The following is a 16577-nucleotide window of genomic DNA, read 5'->3' on the forward strand; positions in this document are numbered from 1 at the left end:
AAAAAAAAAAAAAAAAAAAAATCTTTTCTTTTGAAATGCTATTGACTGAATGAATCCTGTTCAGAAACTTCTGCATGACTAAAGATGGCAGAAATTATAATATCAGTATAATATCTATTTTAAATGATTATCCATCAAATAAATAATAATAATTTCTTATAATTGTCGGGGTACTGCCAGAGAGGGATCTTGGGCTTAGCCTATAATTAAACACTTTTTAAATTAAGCTAACATCTTCGGAATGTTTACTACATGACAGATATTGTGCTAAGTGCCTAAGTGTATTTACATGTCTTTAATCCTCACAACATTCCTATATGATTGACACTACTATTATCTGCATTTACAGAGAAGGAAACTGAAGCTTAAATAAGTTAAGTAATCTAAACCTAGGACTTACATATGCCTATTCCAAAGCCTGATCTAGAGCACAGCTAGATCTGCCTCTCTGAATTCTTGAATCTGCATCACAGTATAAATATAAAGGAGGCAGGGTATTACCTTATTCTACATTGTAAATGCTTAATTAATATTGACTACACGGGAAGTAAAGTTCTTAATCCTTCACAGTCTTGTGTGTTTTACGGCTGTTTACTATTAAGATAAATAAATCGAAAGTAAGTTTTAAAATAAACTCTGCAAATGTGGGTGTCTAAGATTTCAGAAAATATTAGTTAAGTGACATAATTAAATGTACAAAAAGAGCCAAACCAATTACACACAATTTACTCCCACTTCTATCAATTTGTGCGACTTTGGCCTGGTCATTTAGCTTTCCTTCGTGGCTCGTTTTTCTCACATGCAAAACAAGAATGATGAACTAAATAACCTGACTGTAATACATTACGATTCTAAGTTTACCAGACCTTAAAGGATACATACTTAGGAGGGAGGAAGGGCTTATTTACACCATGAATTTCTGTTACAAAATACACATCATGAAGAAGGGACTTAGATTTACTATGCTAAAATTACCCTCAATCCTTAGAAAACAAGTATTCTATAAATAAATGTTTTAATAATAGTAATAAATAGCTATTATTTATTGGCCTTTTTTTTTTTTACACATATATTAACAATACATTACTGACTCCAAAGAATAAGCACTTAACCACTTAACTTCACCAGTCTTTCTTGTCACCTTAAGTAATGTGTTTGTGGTGTTTTAATATTAAAACTTAAGAATTAGGGATCATTTCTAGCATAAAGTTCCCAGCACAGAGCCTGTCACAGTGCACTAATTCAATATATGGTAATTTTTATTTCATTATTATTCGTATTATCAATAAAACTTGTATAACTCAAAATCGTGTCTGGGTAACTAGGCACAGCGAGTCCCTACGACCGTATTTCTTTTAACTGTAACAGATACGAAACCATTTCAAAACCGGGGATACGTTGGGTTGAAAGAACACTTTGTAGGAAACAATGTATTTATTTACGCACCACATACCATGGCTAACCGCATAATTAAAACAACAAAAGTGCTTTCCGGAATTAGCCACTTTGTCTTTCCTGTGGACTTCCCTCCCTCCAAATTAGACCAAACACCAAGAGCAAAGCCTTGTTCGGGGATAGAATCAAGACGCCCACGCAACTTCTTGAGAAACTGACCCCACGGCAGAGGGCACACCTTCAGTGTCACACAATGCAGCCCGGCTACCCTCTTCCTCGCCGGCCGAAGGGCAGCCCAGGGAGGGGCAAAGGAGCTTCGGGTCTCTAGAGGACAGCTGAAACCACTCTCCTACTCGCCCTCTCCCACCCCCAGGGCAGGCGCGGAGTTTCCAGAAAGTCCAGTTCCTGAGCCGGGCACGGGAACTGAGACAGAGTGCGGGGCACGCGAGGGTGCTGGCTGGCGCGAGGGGCGTCACGGCCAGACGCTCCCGGGGCAAGGGAAGCGGCGCTGGAAGTGAGAGCCCGGCCAGGGTACCTTGCGTCCAGCGGCAGAAGATGGTGTCGGAGAGACCGGGACTGCTCTTCGTGCCCCACACCAGCTCCACCAGCTCTTTAGTCAGTTCGGACATGATGGGGTAGCGGCGAGAGGGTCTTTGCTGTCAGGACTCCTGCCCCGGAACATGGGGAAGGGGCGGCTCCGGAGACAGGAGCTGCGGGAAGGCAGCGGCCAAGGACTTGGAAGGTTTGACGCGAGGAAGGGGAGAGGAGAGAGATGTACATGCAGGGACCCCGCCTGTCAAACCCGGTCGGATCGGCAGCTATGAGTTTCCCGTACCGGAAGTGCCCCAGCCACTTCCGGCTCCTCTTTCGCTACCGCCCCCACACCCGGACGGCCGGGGAGTCACCTCCCCGGAAGCGGAAGTGGGGGGGGTGCAGGAAGAGCTGTGGACCGGGGTGGAGGTCCCTGATGGCCCTGAGCTCAGGCCGGGGCCCTTCGGTCGCAGTGGTAGCTTCTGCGTTAGAAGGTGCGCCACATCTCGTGGACGTTGGCGTGTTTCTGACATCCTGGGACACAGCCTCCCTCTGCGCACTGCTCTGGTCTTAGCTGGAGGCTCTGAGGCCCAAGCCCTAGAGCATAGCTTATTCCTTAAAATTTCTAATATTAATTTGGCTAAACTACGGCTATAAGACGATGGTTGAGTCTCAGTGAGGAAGCAAGCCTGTCTGTGTAGAGAGCCCCCAATAAATTGGAGGCTGTCAGCCTCTGGGCCTCGATAAAGCATATAAAGTTGAATCAACCCTTAAAAACATAACCAAAGAGGGTGGCGTAACGGGCTTTAGAAATGTCCACCAGGTGTAATGCAGAATCACAAAGCTATTTATAGGAAAACAGATTCAAAGCAGCCTGTTCGCAAATAGGAGGGCATTTGATCTCCACTGAGAGGTGGAGCTGGTGTGGGGCTCCAAGAGCAGTCCGGATCTCTCCGACATTTTGAGAAGTTGTATGGGCAACACCTGAACTAAAGTACAGGTTTTAATCATTGACAAGCATTCAGTTAAATTTAGTTTGTGAAAACTTCTATTTGCACCGCTTAAAAAGATGAAACCTTAATATTCGCTGCCGTTTGAATTTAAAACAGAATTCTGTTGGGTAACAAATAAGAGGGTTTTGCTAATTTGCACTTTAATTCTGACTTCAGCAACCTTTGCTGTAATAATAGGAATTGTTCAAGGTGTCTAAATTATATCCATAGCAGCCTTCTTGATTTTTATTCCCTTTGGAATACCCTTTATCCTATTTTGCAAACCAAATCTTACTCATTTTTTCAAGACATAGCATAAATGCCACTTTGCAATAATGCTTTCTCCAGTCATTAAAATCAAAAGTAACAATTTTAGCTTCTGAAATTTCATAGTACCTACCTTATCTGTAAATTTCTTATGACGATTACTGTCATCCTTGAATTTACAAACAATCATTTACTTTTCTCCTGAGATATAAATTTATGGAAGCCAAGGACCTGTCTTATTCATAGTACCTAATATGGAGTCTTAAACATTGCTGGATTTCAAAAATATTAGCTGAAGGAAAGAAACTTGCCTTAAGAATTCACTCTTACAGCAAGTTAGGGATCAGGGGATATAGTATTGATTAGTTCAGTTAAATATCTAATATTATTATGGTGACTTAAAATTTGCATAATTATTTCCCTACCTGAGAGATACAGAAGGTTCTATGTTCACAGAGCCTATAAATGGCAAACCTCTGAATTTAGAGGTTTGCCACATTTTTTCTTTCCATTAATATATGGAACTATTAATGGTATAGTATATATAATACCATATTTGCTTTCTTTTCATTAATATACAGATACTTGTTATAGATTTAACTATAGATATGGAGCAAAAGCTGTCCTTTCAAACTGTATTTTTAAAAATGGAATATTTCTTGATCTGTGATTTCTTTTAGTGTCCAGCTATGGTGAAGCTGGCAAAATCTTAGGTGGCTAGTGATGTGGATGTCCTTTCCACCTTCACGCTGTAGTCTTTATTGGCAATGTTTTAAATTTTTTAATTAGCCATGCCTTTTTAACAAGGAATATTTGATTAATGTAAAGTTGTTATTTAATCATTCATTAGTTATAACATTTAAATTGTAAATTGCTTACAGTAGAAATGCAAATCAATATTTAAAATTTTATCATTCAGTAATTATATATAAAAATAATAAATATCAATAGCAGTCGAGTTTGTTGAATCTATATCTGGTAGAGGACAATATGCCTTCCTCTGTTATAATGACTTAATATTATGTAAATTTTCTTTGAAGTATTTCTATTGCATCGTATTTTAGCACTCTTTTCCCCTTAAGACCATCTATAGTTTTGATTAAACTGATGTCTATCATTAAGATGTACACAGATTGCATGAATGATTCTTAGTCCTAAAAGACAGTCCTAAAAAATCAGAGACTTCCTGTTCATGTTTTATTAGTGATACTTCTCTGTCTTTGAAATCAGGGCACTTCCATAAAACTGAGCTGAAATTTCCATCATGATTAATTCTCTATAGTCATCTTTACTACTTCACAGCAAGAGAATTCCTCTATCAAACTCTAACCATGTTTAATTATTTGCCTGTTTTTCCAAAAAGTTCCCTGACAAATAAAAGCACAACAGCTTCATTACCTGATTCCTACCAACTACTGTAAAAGAACAATTCTCCAATTGGAAGTCTTCAACTCCTAATTTTGTGTATTTGTACCACCACTTATTAAAGAGAAATCAAATCTTTCAAAAATCCACCCTACAGTAAAATGAATATGTTCTAGGCAGGTTACTAAAAATAATCCCATACTCATTTACTAATAAAACTATTCCATTTATATGCCCTATGTCTTCCAAAAAGAGCATAAATCTATCAAATAAACACAACTTGTGTTTGCATCATCTTAACCTCATTTCGGCAGGATAATTTTCCTACTAAGCATATCAAGTGCCTTTAAATCCCGCCACTGTCATACTCAAGTATGGGACAGTGCATCAGTTCCCAAAGCATTTCCTACTGGCATTATAGTTTATTTCCAACTTCAGCAACCTTTGTGGTAGTTAAAAAGAATTGTTCAAAGTGCCTGAATCATATTTGTATGGTGGGAAAGGTGTTCTACCACTAAATGCTGGGTTAAAGTTAAACAAGTTGTTCATTGCAACTCTCCAAGAGAGGGGTTTATATACAGAGTTAAAAGATGCATTTGAATTATTCCATTCCCGGAGCTTCTCACATAGTTTATGTTCTGCAAAATAATGTTTGGGAATCACTGGCATAATGGAATAAATTTTGCTTAGAATTAGAAGATGTGAATGTTACTTCTTATTTGGGTACTGTGACTGTGGATGAGTTACTTAATTAGCTTTATTGAGCTTTCTTCATCTATTAATGAAGAGAACTAAATTTATATACTCTCTTGAGATCTCATTCACTTCAGATCTTGTCCACTTCTGATACTAAAACTTGGCTGTTTAGAAGTTAAAATATATGAAAAGAGTGAGAAGAAGAATATTGAGTAAGTATATTAGAGTAAGCAAACAATTTAGTATTATTATTAACACATAAAATAAGAAGTTATTTGACACTTATCACTTACTTGTGCTAATATTACGAAATGAGAAGATCAAGTCACAACTTGTATATTCAGTGGTCCCCAACCTTTTTGGCACCAGCTACCAGTGCTCCTATAAGAATCTAATGCCTGATGGTCTGAGGTGCAGCTGAGGCGGTGATGCTAGCGCTGGGGAGCGGCTGCAAATATAGATGAAGCTTAGCTTACTCGCCTGCCGCTCACCTCCAGCTGTGCGGCCCAGTTTCTAACAGGCCACGGACCCAATACCTGTCCATGGCCCATGGGTGATGAAGCCCTGTTTTATTGGTCCAAGACTGGCTATATTAAACAGGTATGTAATATATGTACATTTGGATATGTCACAGGCACATTAAACATCTTTTTCCATAAAATCTGCTCCTCTTTCAATGTTTCATAATCAGTGAATGATACCATAATCCAAAGAAAAGCACATTTCTTAATGTTCCCAATTTCTATAGAATAAACAACCTCTTTGAGGCTCAAGTGTCACATCCCTAAAATAAGCATATTGATAATAATTACATCATATAATGATTATGGGATTTAACAGCAAAACTGTAAAAGAAATATGCACATTGTAAAACACTTCTTACATTAGCTGTAGTAATGGTTTGAACAAAGTACTATAGGAGCAAAGATGAAGGATGGGTTACTTCTGAATTTGAAATGGAGAGAGCTTCAGAGAACTTTGAACTAGACAGAATTGTGACTAGAGAAGAAAGAGAGGATGTGCCTTTTAGCATGAAATACTACTGTGGCAGGAGCCTGGCATTTGTGTCACTAGGCAGAGATGAATCAGGAATGTAGAGTTAAAGAGGATGCCATACAATGAATTGTTTCCCCTTTAAACCTCTATGTTGAAGCCCTAACTGCCAATGTGACTATATTTGGAGACAGGGCCTTTAAAGAGGTAACTAAGGTTAAATGAGGCTATAAATATGGGGCCCTAATTCAAGAGAACTGGTGTCCTTTTAAGAAAAGGAAGAGATACCACAGTTCTCTCACTTCATGTGCAAACAAGAAAAGGCCATTTGAGGACACAATAGGAAGGTAGCTATCTATAAGGCAGAAAGAGAGGTCTCACCATTAACCAACCCTGAAGGCACATTGGCCTTGTACTTGCAGCCTCCAATGACCACATCAAAATTACAACTAAATTATAGAACCATCATTGAGAACTGCCTCAAGATTAGCTGAACAAAATTGCTATAACTCAGCATATAAAGAAGAAGCCACATAGAGGCTGGTAGGAGGGGCAGAGACACAGAGTGGGCAGTGCTCACACCTACGACATGATGAATAAGAATCAGGAGGGATATCTCAGCTGCACAGTTTCCCCCTGAGGAGTGAGAGCTCCCATCTCCGGCTCCCCAACTTGGGGCATCACTGCTGTGAACACCAGCGGGGATTGTGTCCCAGAGAGACAAAGGGCTGCCAGAGACCCAAGCACTGAAAGTCTTATGGGGCTCACAAATATACTCACTCTACACTCCAGCATAGGGGAAGCAGCTTGAAAAGCACCAGGGACATATGGCAGGAACTAAATTGACTGACTACAGGGCGAGGGTTGAAGGGGCAGGGATTGGGGAAACTCTCTCCAGGGATGGAAGCACTGGCAGGCACCTTTGCTCTTTTGCTGAACTCTCCTCTAATCCGTATGTGGGCATCAAATCTGGGCTCTACATTAACCTGGCTAAGACCGTATACTTGCCCTCAGGAATCCGTGAGACCCTGCCCCACTCAACTTGCCTACCCAGCTGGAGCCTCTTCGTAGCTCATCCACACAAGCAGCCTGCATTGGCTTGCACTGTGGACTTTCCCCAAACGTTTCAAAGGTCCACAAGCCCAGCACATGTGATGGCTGGCCTCAGCTTACGTTCTAGTGCCCACCAAAGGGTTCCAGACAGTCACAAGTGGAGGCTGGCCTTGGTTTGCAGCTAGCTTCTCCCAGGAGGCTCCAAGCCCAGTGTAAGCAGCAACCAACTGCAGAACACTTTGTAGCTCCAACCGAGAAGTCCCAAGCATGATACATGGTGATGACCTTGGCTAGCATGATACACCTCCCTAGAGGTCTCAGACCCAATACACCCGGTGACCAGCTTCAGACCACACCAGAGCACCACCCAACCAGCCTGACATACAACACACCCGAAGGGTGAACTTGGCTGGCACCAGCACTCAGCTAAAGTGACTCCCTAACCATGGGGTCAGTTCGCCCGCATGACAGCTCGTCTACTGTATTCGTGGTAAGCCATCACAACTAGTCAGCCGGAGGGTCAACCCCACCCAGAAATCAAGGCCTAACTATATAACGGGAGCACATACAATCTATACAGATGACTGGATAAAAGAACAGGTGATACATATATACAATCAGTCAGCCATAAAAAGAATGAAATCTTGCCACTTTTCTGCAACATGGACGGACCTAGAGGGTATTTTGCTAAGTGAAATTAGTCAAAGACAAATACCATATGATTTCACCTATATGTGGAACCTAAAAACAAATTGAATAAACAAAACAGAAAGAAATTCATAGATACAGAGAACAAATTGATGGTTGCCAAATGGGAGAAGGGTTAGGAGGATGGGTGAAAAAGGGGAAGGGATTAAGAAGTACATATCAGTAGTTATAAAATAGTCATGGGGATGTAAAGTACAGCACAAGGAAAATAGTCAAAAATATTGTAATAACTATACATGGTGTCAGATGGGTACTAGACTTATCGGGGTAATCACTTCATAAGTTAGATAAATTTCTAATCACTATGTTGTACACCCGAAACTAATAGAATATTTCTAATCACTATGTTGTACACCTGAAACATAATATTATATGTCAATAATATATAATAATATATATAAATTCGCAAACCTGAGTTTTTATTGATCTATCTAGATACCATGTTGAGACAGGCAAGCTTCTTTGTCATTTTCCTGAGCTGGTGGGTGTGCTTTTCTTTATTCTGTATGTTTCCTAAAGGTATAGCTATTAGAAAGTCTGTTTCAACCACTGACATCACACAAGTTCAAGTCACTGTCTTTTGATTCAATGCCTTAAAACCCAGGAAGCGTGACAGCAACCCCTACCCCCGGCACACATACGCTTTCCTCCAGGACAGTGTACGGATATTCACTGGCTTATCGCTCTACTTTTGGGATTCTTTTTCAGGTTTAGTCTATGAGAATCTCTCTTACTTTCTTGTAAGTAGAAGTTTGCACCTGAGAGTATGTTTTCCATCTTATGAAAGTTATTTCAAAATATTTACTGGATATTATCCAATCCAGCATATTTTCAGAAAAAGGAGTTTAGAGTCCCCACACTGTGTTCTGCAGACCACTAATACTCAACGCAATGGGACTATGTGTCATACAAAGAAAATCAATCTTACAATATGTTTCTTCTAAAATTTACTTTTAAATACATATAAGAAAAGCTAATCTTAATTATATATATTTTCTTATGTTTGAGCAATGATTAATCTTTAAAGAAATGCTGTGCTATTCCATGAAATGCCAGAAACTTGAAGAAGCAATTGACATAAGCAAATTAATACCATCTAACCATCTCGCTGATGTCATGTAATCAATGATCAATGAACTACATTCTATATCTTGATTTATAATTCCAATGAATAGTTAATATTTTGTTTGTAATTTTAGGATTTCAATTCTGCCATTCCATCAACAGGTGGTGCCATTGTATTATAGTTCAGATTTTGTAAAAGAAGATCATTTGGAGTAGACGTATCTATAAGCCTGTCACCTTTTCTAGAGGCTTCTGTCATTGCTTTTGCGCCATAAATAACTTTCATTTTAGGGTTTCCTTTGTTAAAAAAATTATATTGTTAAAATTATGTTGCAGAACAAAATTGGCTGGATTCTTCTTATGGGATATCGTACTTCTAGAAACTGCAGGACGTATGTATGCTATTTTGTTTACAAAGCTATGAATGACCAAAAATGCAATATAAAATAGGTAGCTATATATTCTGATATCTACAGGATAAATATGTGCTTTAATATTTTAGATCATCACAAGTTCTCATTTTAATTTCATAATTTTCAAAATACCAATCCTTTATATTTGTAAAAATACTGTTGTTGTTGTTGTTGTTGTTGTTGTTTTTAATACTGAGAAAAGCAAGACAATATTCAATGCCTATTTGTTTGTTTTCCTTGACAGGTGCTATTGCATTGGTCACAGTTCTGTAAAGAGATTTGTTTGTAGTTCAGTATTCTCAGAAATTACGCCACTGTGGAGAACCTTTTCATGCTGCAGCAAATCGTGCAGGGTCGGCTTAGAATGTGTAACTCCACATGCACCGGCATATGGGGAATAGATAGAGGATAACACCAAGCTCCACTGCTTTCCTGGTTCTGCCTTTGATTCACTATGTAAACTGGCTAAGCTGTTTCCTCAAGGGTGGCTGTCAGAGTCGCAGCATGTTCGCAGAAGCCGGTAACAGGAAGTTGGAACTCACCCACAGAGAGATTTCTTAGAGGCTGCTGGTGATTCTCCTCAGTGATTTCTGGAACAGCCAGCTCTTCTAAGCTTATTAGTCCTATGTGGTTGACATGGATGATCTGTGGGAAAGAAAAAACTGAAAATGATACAGTTTCTTAGCCATAGTAAAAATCGCAAATATCAATAAATGAAACAAACATTTAAAATCCTTTGCATCAATTAGATGAGCAGATCAACAGATATAAAATTCAGTTCAGTTCAGACAAAATATAATTGATTTGGGAGCGGAAACCCAAGTCAGGGGCTATATAACATCATCGACACTCTGGACACTTTTTGTTTCATTTTATTCATAAACTAAGAGATAGTCTTTAATCATTTTTACTATAAGTTTTAATATGTAATTCTCATTTATTAGCATATGTCTATGGTTCAAATTCATTTTCAAATTTATTCTCATTGATTCTTATCATACAATTCTGTAACAATCCCCACTTCACGATTATGATAAATTTTCAAAAATTGCATTGAAAGAAAAGTATTGGATCCTAGACTAACTTTAGAGGACAAAGGCAGTGTACAGAATAGCACAGATGTCATTTTTATTAAATCGTATTTATTCAGATAAATACACAGAAGCGGTACTGCTAGGTCATGTGGGAACTTTATTTCTAATGTTTTGAAGAATCTCCATATTGTTTTCCACAAGTGGCTGCACCAATTTACAACCTTAACAACAGTGTACGAGGGTTCCCTTTTCTGCACATCCTCACCAATACTTTTTATTTGTTGATTTTTTTTATGGCAGTCATTCTGACAGTTGTGAAGTGCTACCCCGTCGTGGTTTTGATTTGCATTTCCCTGATGATTGGTGATGTTGAGCATCTTTTAATGTCTGTTGGCCATCAGTATGCCCTCTTGGGATAAATGTCTGTTCGGGTCCTCTGCCATTTTTAAACAGAATTGTTTGGTGTTTTTTGGTGTTAGCATGTATCAGTTCCTTATATAGTTTGGATAACCCCTTACTGGAAGTACCATTTGAGAATTTCTCCCATTCATTTTTTCCACTTTGCTGATGGTTTCCTTTGCTTTCCTTTCCTTTATTTTCTCTTTTGTTGCCTTTGACCAAAAGACATATCCAAAAAAATATTGCTAAGAGTGATGTTAAAGAGTTTACTACCTTTGTTTTCTTCTAGCAGTTTTATGGTTTCAGGTCTAACATTTAAGTTTTTAATCCATTTTGAATTTATTTTTATATGTGGTGTAAGAAAGTGTTCCAATTTCATGTTTTTGCATGTATCTTTCCATTTTTCCCAACATTTATTGAAGAGCCCATCTTTACCCCATTGTATATTGTTGCCTCCTTTGTCACAGATTAATTGACCATGTAAGTAAGGATTTATATCTGGGTTTTCTATTCTGTCCCATTGATCTATGTGTCTGTTTTTATGCCAGTACCGTGTTCGGATTGCTGTAGCTCTGTAGTACAGTTTGAAATTGGGGACTGTGATACCTCCCATTTTGATCTTTCTCAAGGCTTCTTTGGCTATTCAGAGTCTCTTGCATTTTTTTTTTTTAATTGGGGCAACTGCCTTCAAATTCCACACTTTCTTTTGATCGTACAGACTGAGTAATAGCATGTTGGCTGCCCACCCATTTTACTCCTAGGTGTGCTATGTTCTTCTAACCCATCTCCATAACCCTCTATGGATCAGGCCCACTTAACTGCCTCTCCAACCTTACTATTCATTATAATTGCACCCACCCAGTTTCCAATTGCTAAACATCTTACTCAACAGAAAAACACCAGATGCTTTTCCACTGGAGTCTGGAACAAGACACATGATGCCTACTATCTATCTTAACTTTATTACTATTGTTCTGGAAATTCTAGTCAATGCAATGTAATTAGACAAAGAAAAAAGGAGCCAGGTAGGCAGACAAGCAGGAAGGAAGGAAGAAAAGGGGAAAAAGAAACAACAAAGAAAGTTTAATGTAATAGCACAGAGATGATCATATGATTATTTCTCTGAAAAAAACTAAGAGAACCAACTAATGGTTATATAACCTTGGAATGCAGAAGAATTTGTAAGCATAATTCCAAAAGAAACATAGAATATAAAGATTGCAATATAATAAATTCAGAAAAATATAAAAGAAAATGGCCATAAATCTACCATACAAAAAATTAAACATTAAATAACACAGGGAAATATATGTGTAACACACATGCTAAAGCAAAGATCTAATATTTTTATATTACAAATATTTTACAAATCAGTGAAGAAAAACCATATAACCTTATAAAATGAGTTAAGAATACACACATATAAAAATAACAAAGGAAGAAATAAAATTACCAATATGTAAGTAAATATTCTACTACTCTAGGGATCAAAAAACTACCCTTATTTACAAAATTTTTTTTTAATTAAATGTATTGGGGTGACATTGGTTAATAAAATTATATAGGTTTCAAGCATACAATTCAATTATACATCATCTGTATATTGCATTGTGTGCTCATCACCCAAAGTCAAATTTCCATCACCATATACTTGACCCCATTTATACTTAAACAAGATACTTGTTTCCCCTCTTACTGACAATTTTAAATCTTTATAGAATTTTTCATGAATTTTATATATATTTTGGACAATTTGTCAACGTGTCTCAAGAGTCTTAAAAGAAGTACCTACTCTTTGACTCAGCATGCATGCTACTATAAACCTATCCTGAGAAAATGATCAAATAAGTATTCAAAGATATATGTGTGAGGATTGTTTTTTGAGAGCAAATGTTGTATAAAAATAGGGACTGTTTAAATAAATTATGGGGCATTTATTAATACAAAACTATGCAGTAATTTATGTAGATGTGGTAAAGCTATATTTATTAATGTGAAAAATATTTTTGATTACAAAATGAGAAATAGCAGGTTACTGAATGTGTGTATGTGTGCATGCGCATGTGTGTGCATGTGTTTGACTGCAAAGGGAAGAAGCCAACTTGATCTAGCCAAAGCAAAAGGAATTTATAACAAAAATAAAAAAGATGTCTCAAGGATTTCAAGACTACTTCTTTGGACAAACTTCTTAGAAAACGGCATATTAAAAATTTCCCAGCATTCGTTATCGCTCATCTTTCTCTCCTGTATGCTTTATTCCGTGATCCATGTGATGAATTATGTCTATCCTGGGACTCCCATCTTTATATATTACAGTCCAGCTATATCTGGGAACTACCTGAAATTTTGTAAATTCCAATTCTAAATTCATGGAAAGACTTGGGGCTGAGAATATATGAACATATAACATTAATTAAGTATAGCTAGAGGACTAGACTTGTGTCAGACAAATGTGGCTGCCAGGAGATCCTAGGTTTGGGGAGTTGATATTATCACTGGGAAAAGGGGAATGAATATAGCTAGGCAGAAATCCCACAGATATAATATGAAAATACGTAAATATTATTTGTATGAAGCTGAATCACCTATTGGTTTTCTTCATTCGAATAAACAGCAGTGTGACATCCTCCAAGAATTTGAAAAGCAATTTAATTCTTTATAGTTGCATACTTGGCACACATTTCTTAAAGTTTCTTCTGTTGCCATTCTCTCTCTCTGCCCCCCTCCCCCTTCTCCCTCAAATACACACATACCCCACAGCTGATAATCACTGCGTTATCATCCCTCTTTCCATATTACCCAAACTCTCTTATTACATTTTCTTTTCACCTTTATTTTCATATCCCATATCTATTTTATTCTTTCAATGCCCTTTCCTATGTAAAACGTTGAAGTGTGTTCTTTTAAAAAAAATGACACTTAACATGAGATCTGCCCTCTTAACAAAATTTTAAGTGCACAATACAATACTGCTAACCACAGCACAAAGCTGTACAGCAGATCTCTAGAGCTCACTCATCTTTTATCACTGAAACTTCGAACCCATTGAACCTCGATAGCTTCATATCCCCTTTCCCCAGCCCCTGGCCACCACCATTCTACTCTCCATTTCTGAGTTTCACAATTTTAGATATCTCATATAAATGGAATCATTTAGTATTTGTCCTTCTGTGACTGGTTAACAATGGAAAGAACACTCCAATGAACACTCCATGTTCATGGATTGGAAGACCACTACTGTTAAAGTGTTCACAGCACCCAAAGAGAGCTACAGATTCATGCGATCCCTTTCAAAATCAAATTCCCTTTTTTTTTTTCTACAGAAACCGAAAAAACGATTCTAAAATTCATATGGAATTCCACAAGACCTGAAATAGCCAAAGCAACCCTGAGAGAGAACAAAGATGGAGGCATCACACTTCCTGATTTCAAAATGTGTTACAAAGCTATAGTAATTAAAACAGAATGGTATCAGAATAAAAACACATATAGATCAATGGTCAAGTGATTTTTCACAAGGGTGCCAAGAAAACACAATGGGGAAAGAACAGTCTCAACAACAGTGTTGGGGAAACTGGATATCTACATGTAAAAGATCAAAACTGGACCCTTATCTTACACCATCCACAAAACCCAACTCAAACTGAATTGAAGACGTACATGTAAGACCTGACTCTACAAAATTCTTAGCAGAAAAAAGAGAGGTCTTGGCAATGAGGTCTTAGATATGGCACCAAAAGTACAAGGAACAAAGGTGAGAATAGGCTTGTGGGACTACAGTCTCGCTTCCTTTTTATCTGTTTCCATTTCCTATGCCTTCTGCACTGTAAATACCAAGGGACTCTGGTGACAGACACAGCATCCTTCTGAGCCAACATCTTAAGTATGGGGAAAAGACTGAAAGCTATAAAATGAACTCAATACTATTTATCACCAGAACGTGAGATTCTGGATAATCTTAAAATGTATTTTATCTGTTTTTCTAGATTTTTGAAATGATTAAAAATCCATTAGTTGGAAAATAAATTAAAATCTATGATATGGAAAGCAAACATAGAGATGCTTATCTGGTACCAAGAATTCTCAGTAACATTGCTAACATGTTTCAATTTTATCTCTAATTTATTCTAAGTGGATCAAAGCCTCCCAAAGACTTCATTTTGTAAAATATTTTAACAAAATACCTTACCTATAATAGTGGGTTAATAAATATTTATTTAAAAAATGAACTAGCAGATACACAAATGCATGAAAGTTAATTCCGTAGCTTACATGAAGTCTATAAAACTCCTAGAAGTTAATTTTGTAGTTTACATGGCAACCAAAACAGAAGTACCTACAAAAATCATGTCACCAAGGCTACTATTATTTCAAATCACAAAGACCTAGTGTAACCATTATATGAAATTGATTTCTGCCAAGAAGTAACTCCATCATTTTGCAAAATGTTGACAAAAATTAATATCCTCTATTTAGCTGGAGTTGATTAGAGTTTAACAAAATCCACTATTAGAAATGATAAAATATACTGAGCTAGAAGCTGTCTACTTACTGTGGAGTTTTGCTGTTGTATGTTGTTAAAAGCCAATTTTCTTACTTTGTTTTGCGAAATGTAAAGGATTCCAGATTCGAGTTTTTCCCCCACTGTGGCATTTGCATGTCTTTGTCCCAGACAGTTGTCCCTCTTCATCTTCTCTTTCCATTTCACTTGCCCACGAAGTGTTCCTCTTGATAAAATCGAGTTGCCCATACAATGACTATCAGCCCGCAAGGAGATTCCTCTACTTCCGGCCCTAGCTGCACTACGTGACTGGGATGCTCTCCTACTAGAGACTCATAAAACAGCCCACCCTCCTTCCCTAAGGGGTGGCACGCATCTCTTGGAAGCCTTCTCCTGCCGGGAATTGTTGAATAAAGGCTTAAGCTAACAGTGCCCTGGTAGAGGTTCTTTCAAAATACGAATAATTATCAATAGTTACAGAATTAAGTGATAAGAAGACATTGTTAAAATGTTTGCTGATGCAACAAGGATTCTATCCATATTCAGGGAGTGGGTGTTAGAATGGTAGAGTGTGGTTCAGAGTGGGAGTTATATTTTTATTTTCAATAGTCTATACTTCATGCGAAATGTAAGATTAGGCATTTACCACCAAGAAAAGCACTCGTCTCCCTTAGTGCTTGGTAGCAAGAGTAGAAGCTATTTGCCAGATAGCAGATACCCAGCCAAAAGACAGACAGGTGTTCTAGTTTGTAATAAATGTTTGTGAATTTGAACCCTGTTCATAGATTGAATGAACTGAATTTTATTCTTGAAGACTGTTTGTTAATTATCCAATGTTCCAGAAGGTGTCTGTCAATTCTCTCAAATTCTCCTATATATTCAATATCTTGGCTGATATTTAAATGAAGATTTAAAAATCTTTATATACGTTGAGAAAAATTATCCAATTATTTTATTTTTTTTTACGGCAAGGAGAGGTAAACTTTTCAAACCCGTACAACTGTGCAGGGGCCTTATTTCACAGAAATTTGCCTGGCCAGCTTTGTGGATACCAACTGACTCTGGGAATGATTCCTGGAATAAGACAAAACATACTTAAATTGTAGAAAATCCATTTTCTAATACTGTATTAGAAAATAATATATCATTTCTTAGTACTATTCAA

General features: G+C 37.4%; 1 protein-coding gene across 3 annotated transcripts in view; it reads right to left on the reverse strand.

Moving 5' to 3' along the window:
• Nucleotides 1-16577, reverse strand: part of MINDY3 (MINDY lysine 48 deubiquitinase 3) — a 397126-nt gene that overhangs the window by 78864 nt on the left and 301685 nt on the right. Inside the window, exons 1-2 of one of the 3 annotated variants that reach the window (XM_039877469.1) lie at nt 15464-15616; nt 10021-10123 (exon numbers count right to left, since the gene is read on the reverse strand). In XM_039877469.1, the coding sequence (XP_039733403.1) occupies nt 10021-10123; nt 15464-15601 (241 nt within the window). In that variant the 5' untranslated portion in view covers nt 15602-15616. Of the gene's footprint in view, nt 1-1930; nt 2256-10020; nt 10124-15463; nt 15617-16577 lie in introns of those variants that run through there. The other 2 variants (XM_039877468.1, XM_039877470.1) reach the window with 2 other exon arrangements.

Source organism: Pteropus medius, unplaced genomic scaffold, assembly GCF_902729225.1.
Source record: "Pteropus medius unplaced genomic scaffold, Ma_sr-lr_union100, whole genome shotgun sequence".
NCBI lineage: Eukaryota > Metazoa > Chordata > Mammalia > Chiroptera > Pteropodidae > Pteropus > Pteropus medius.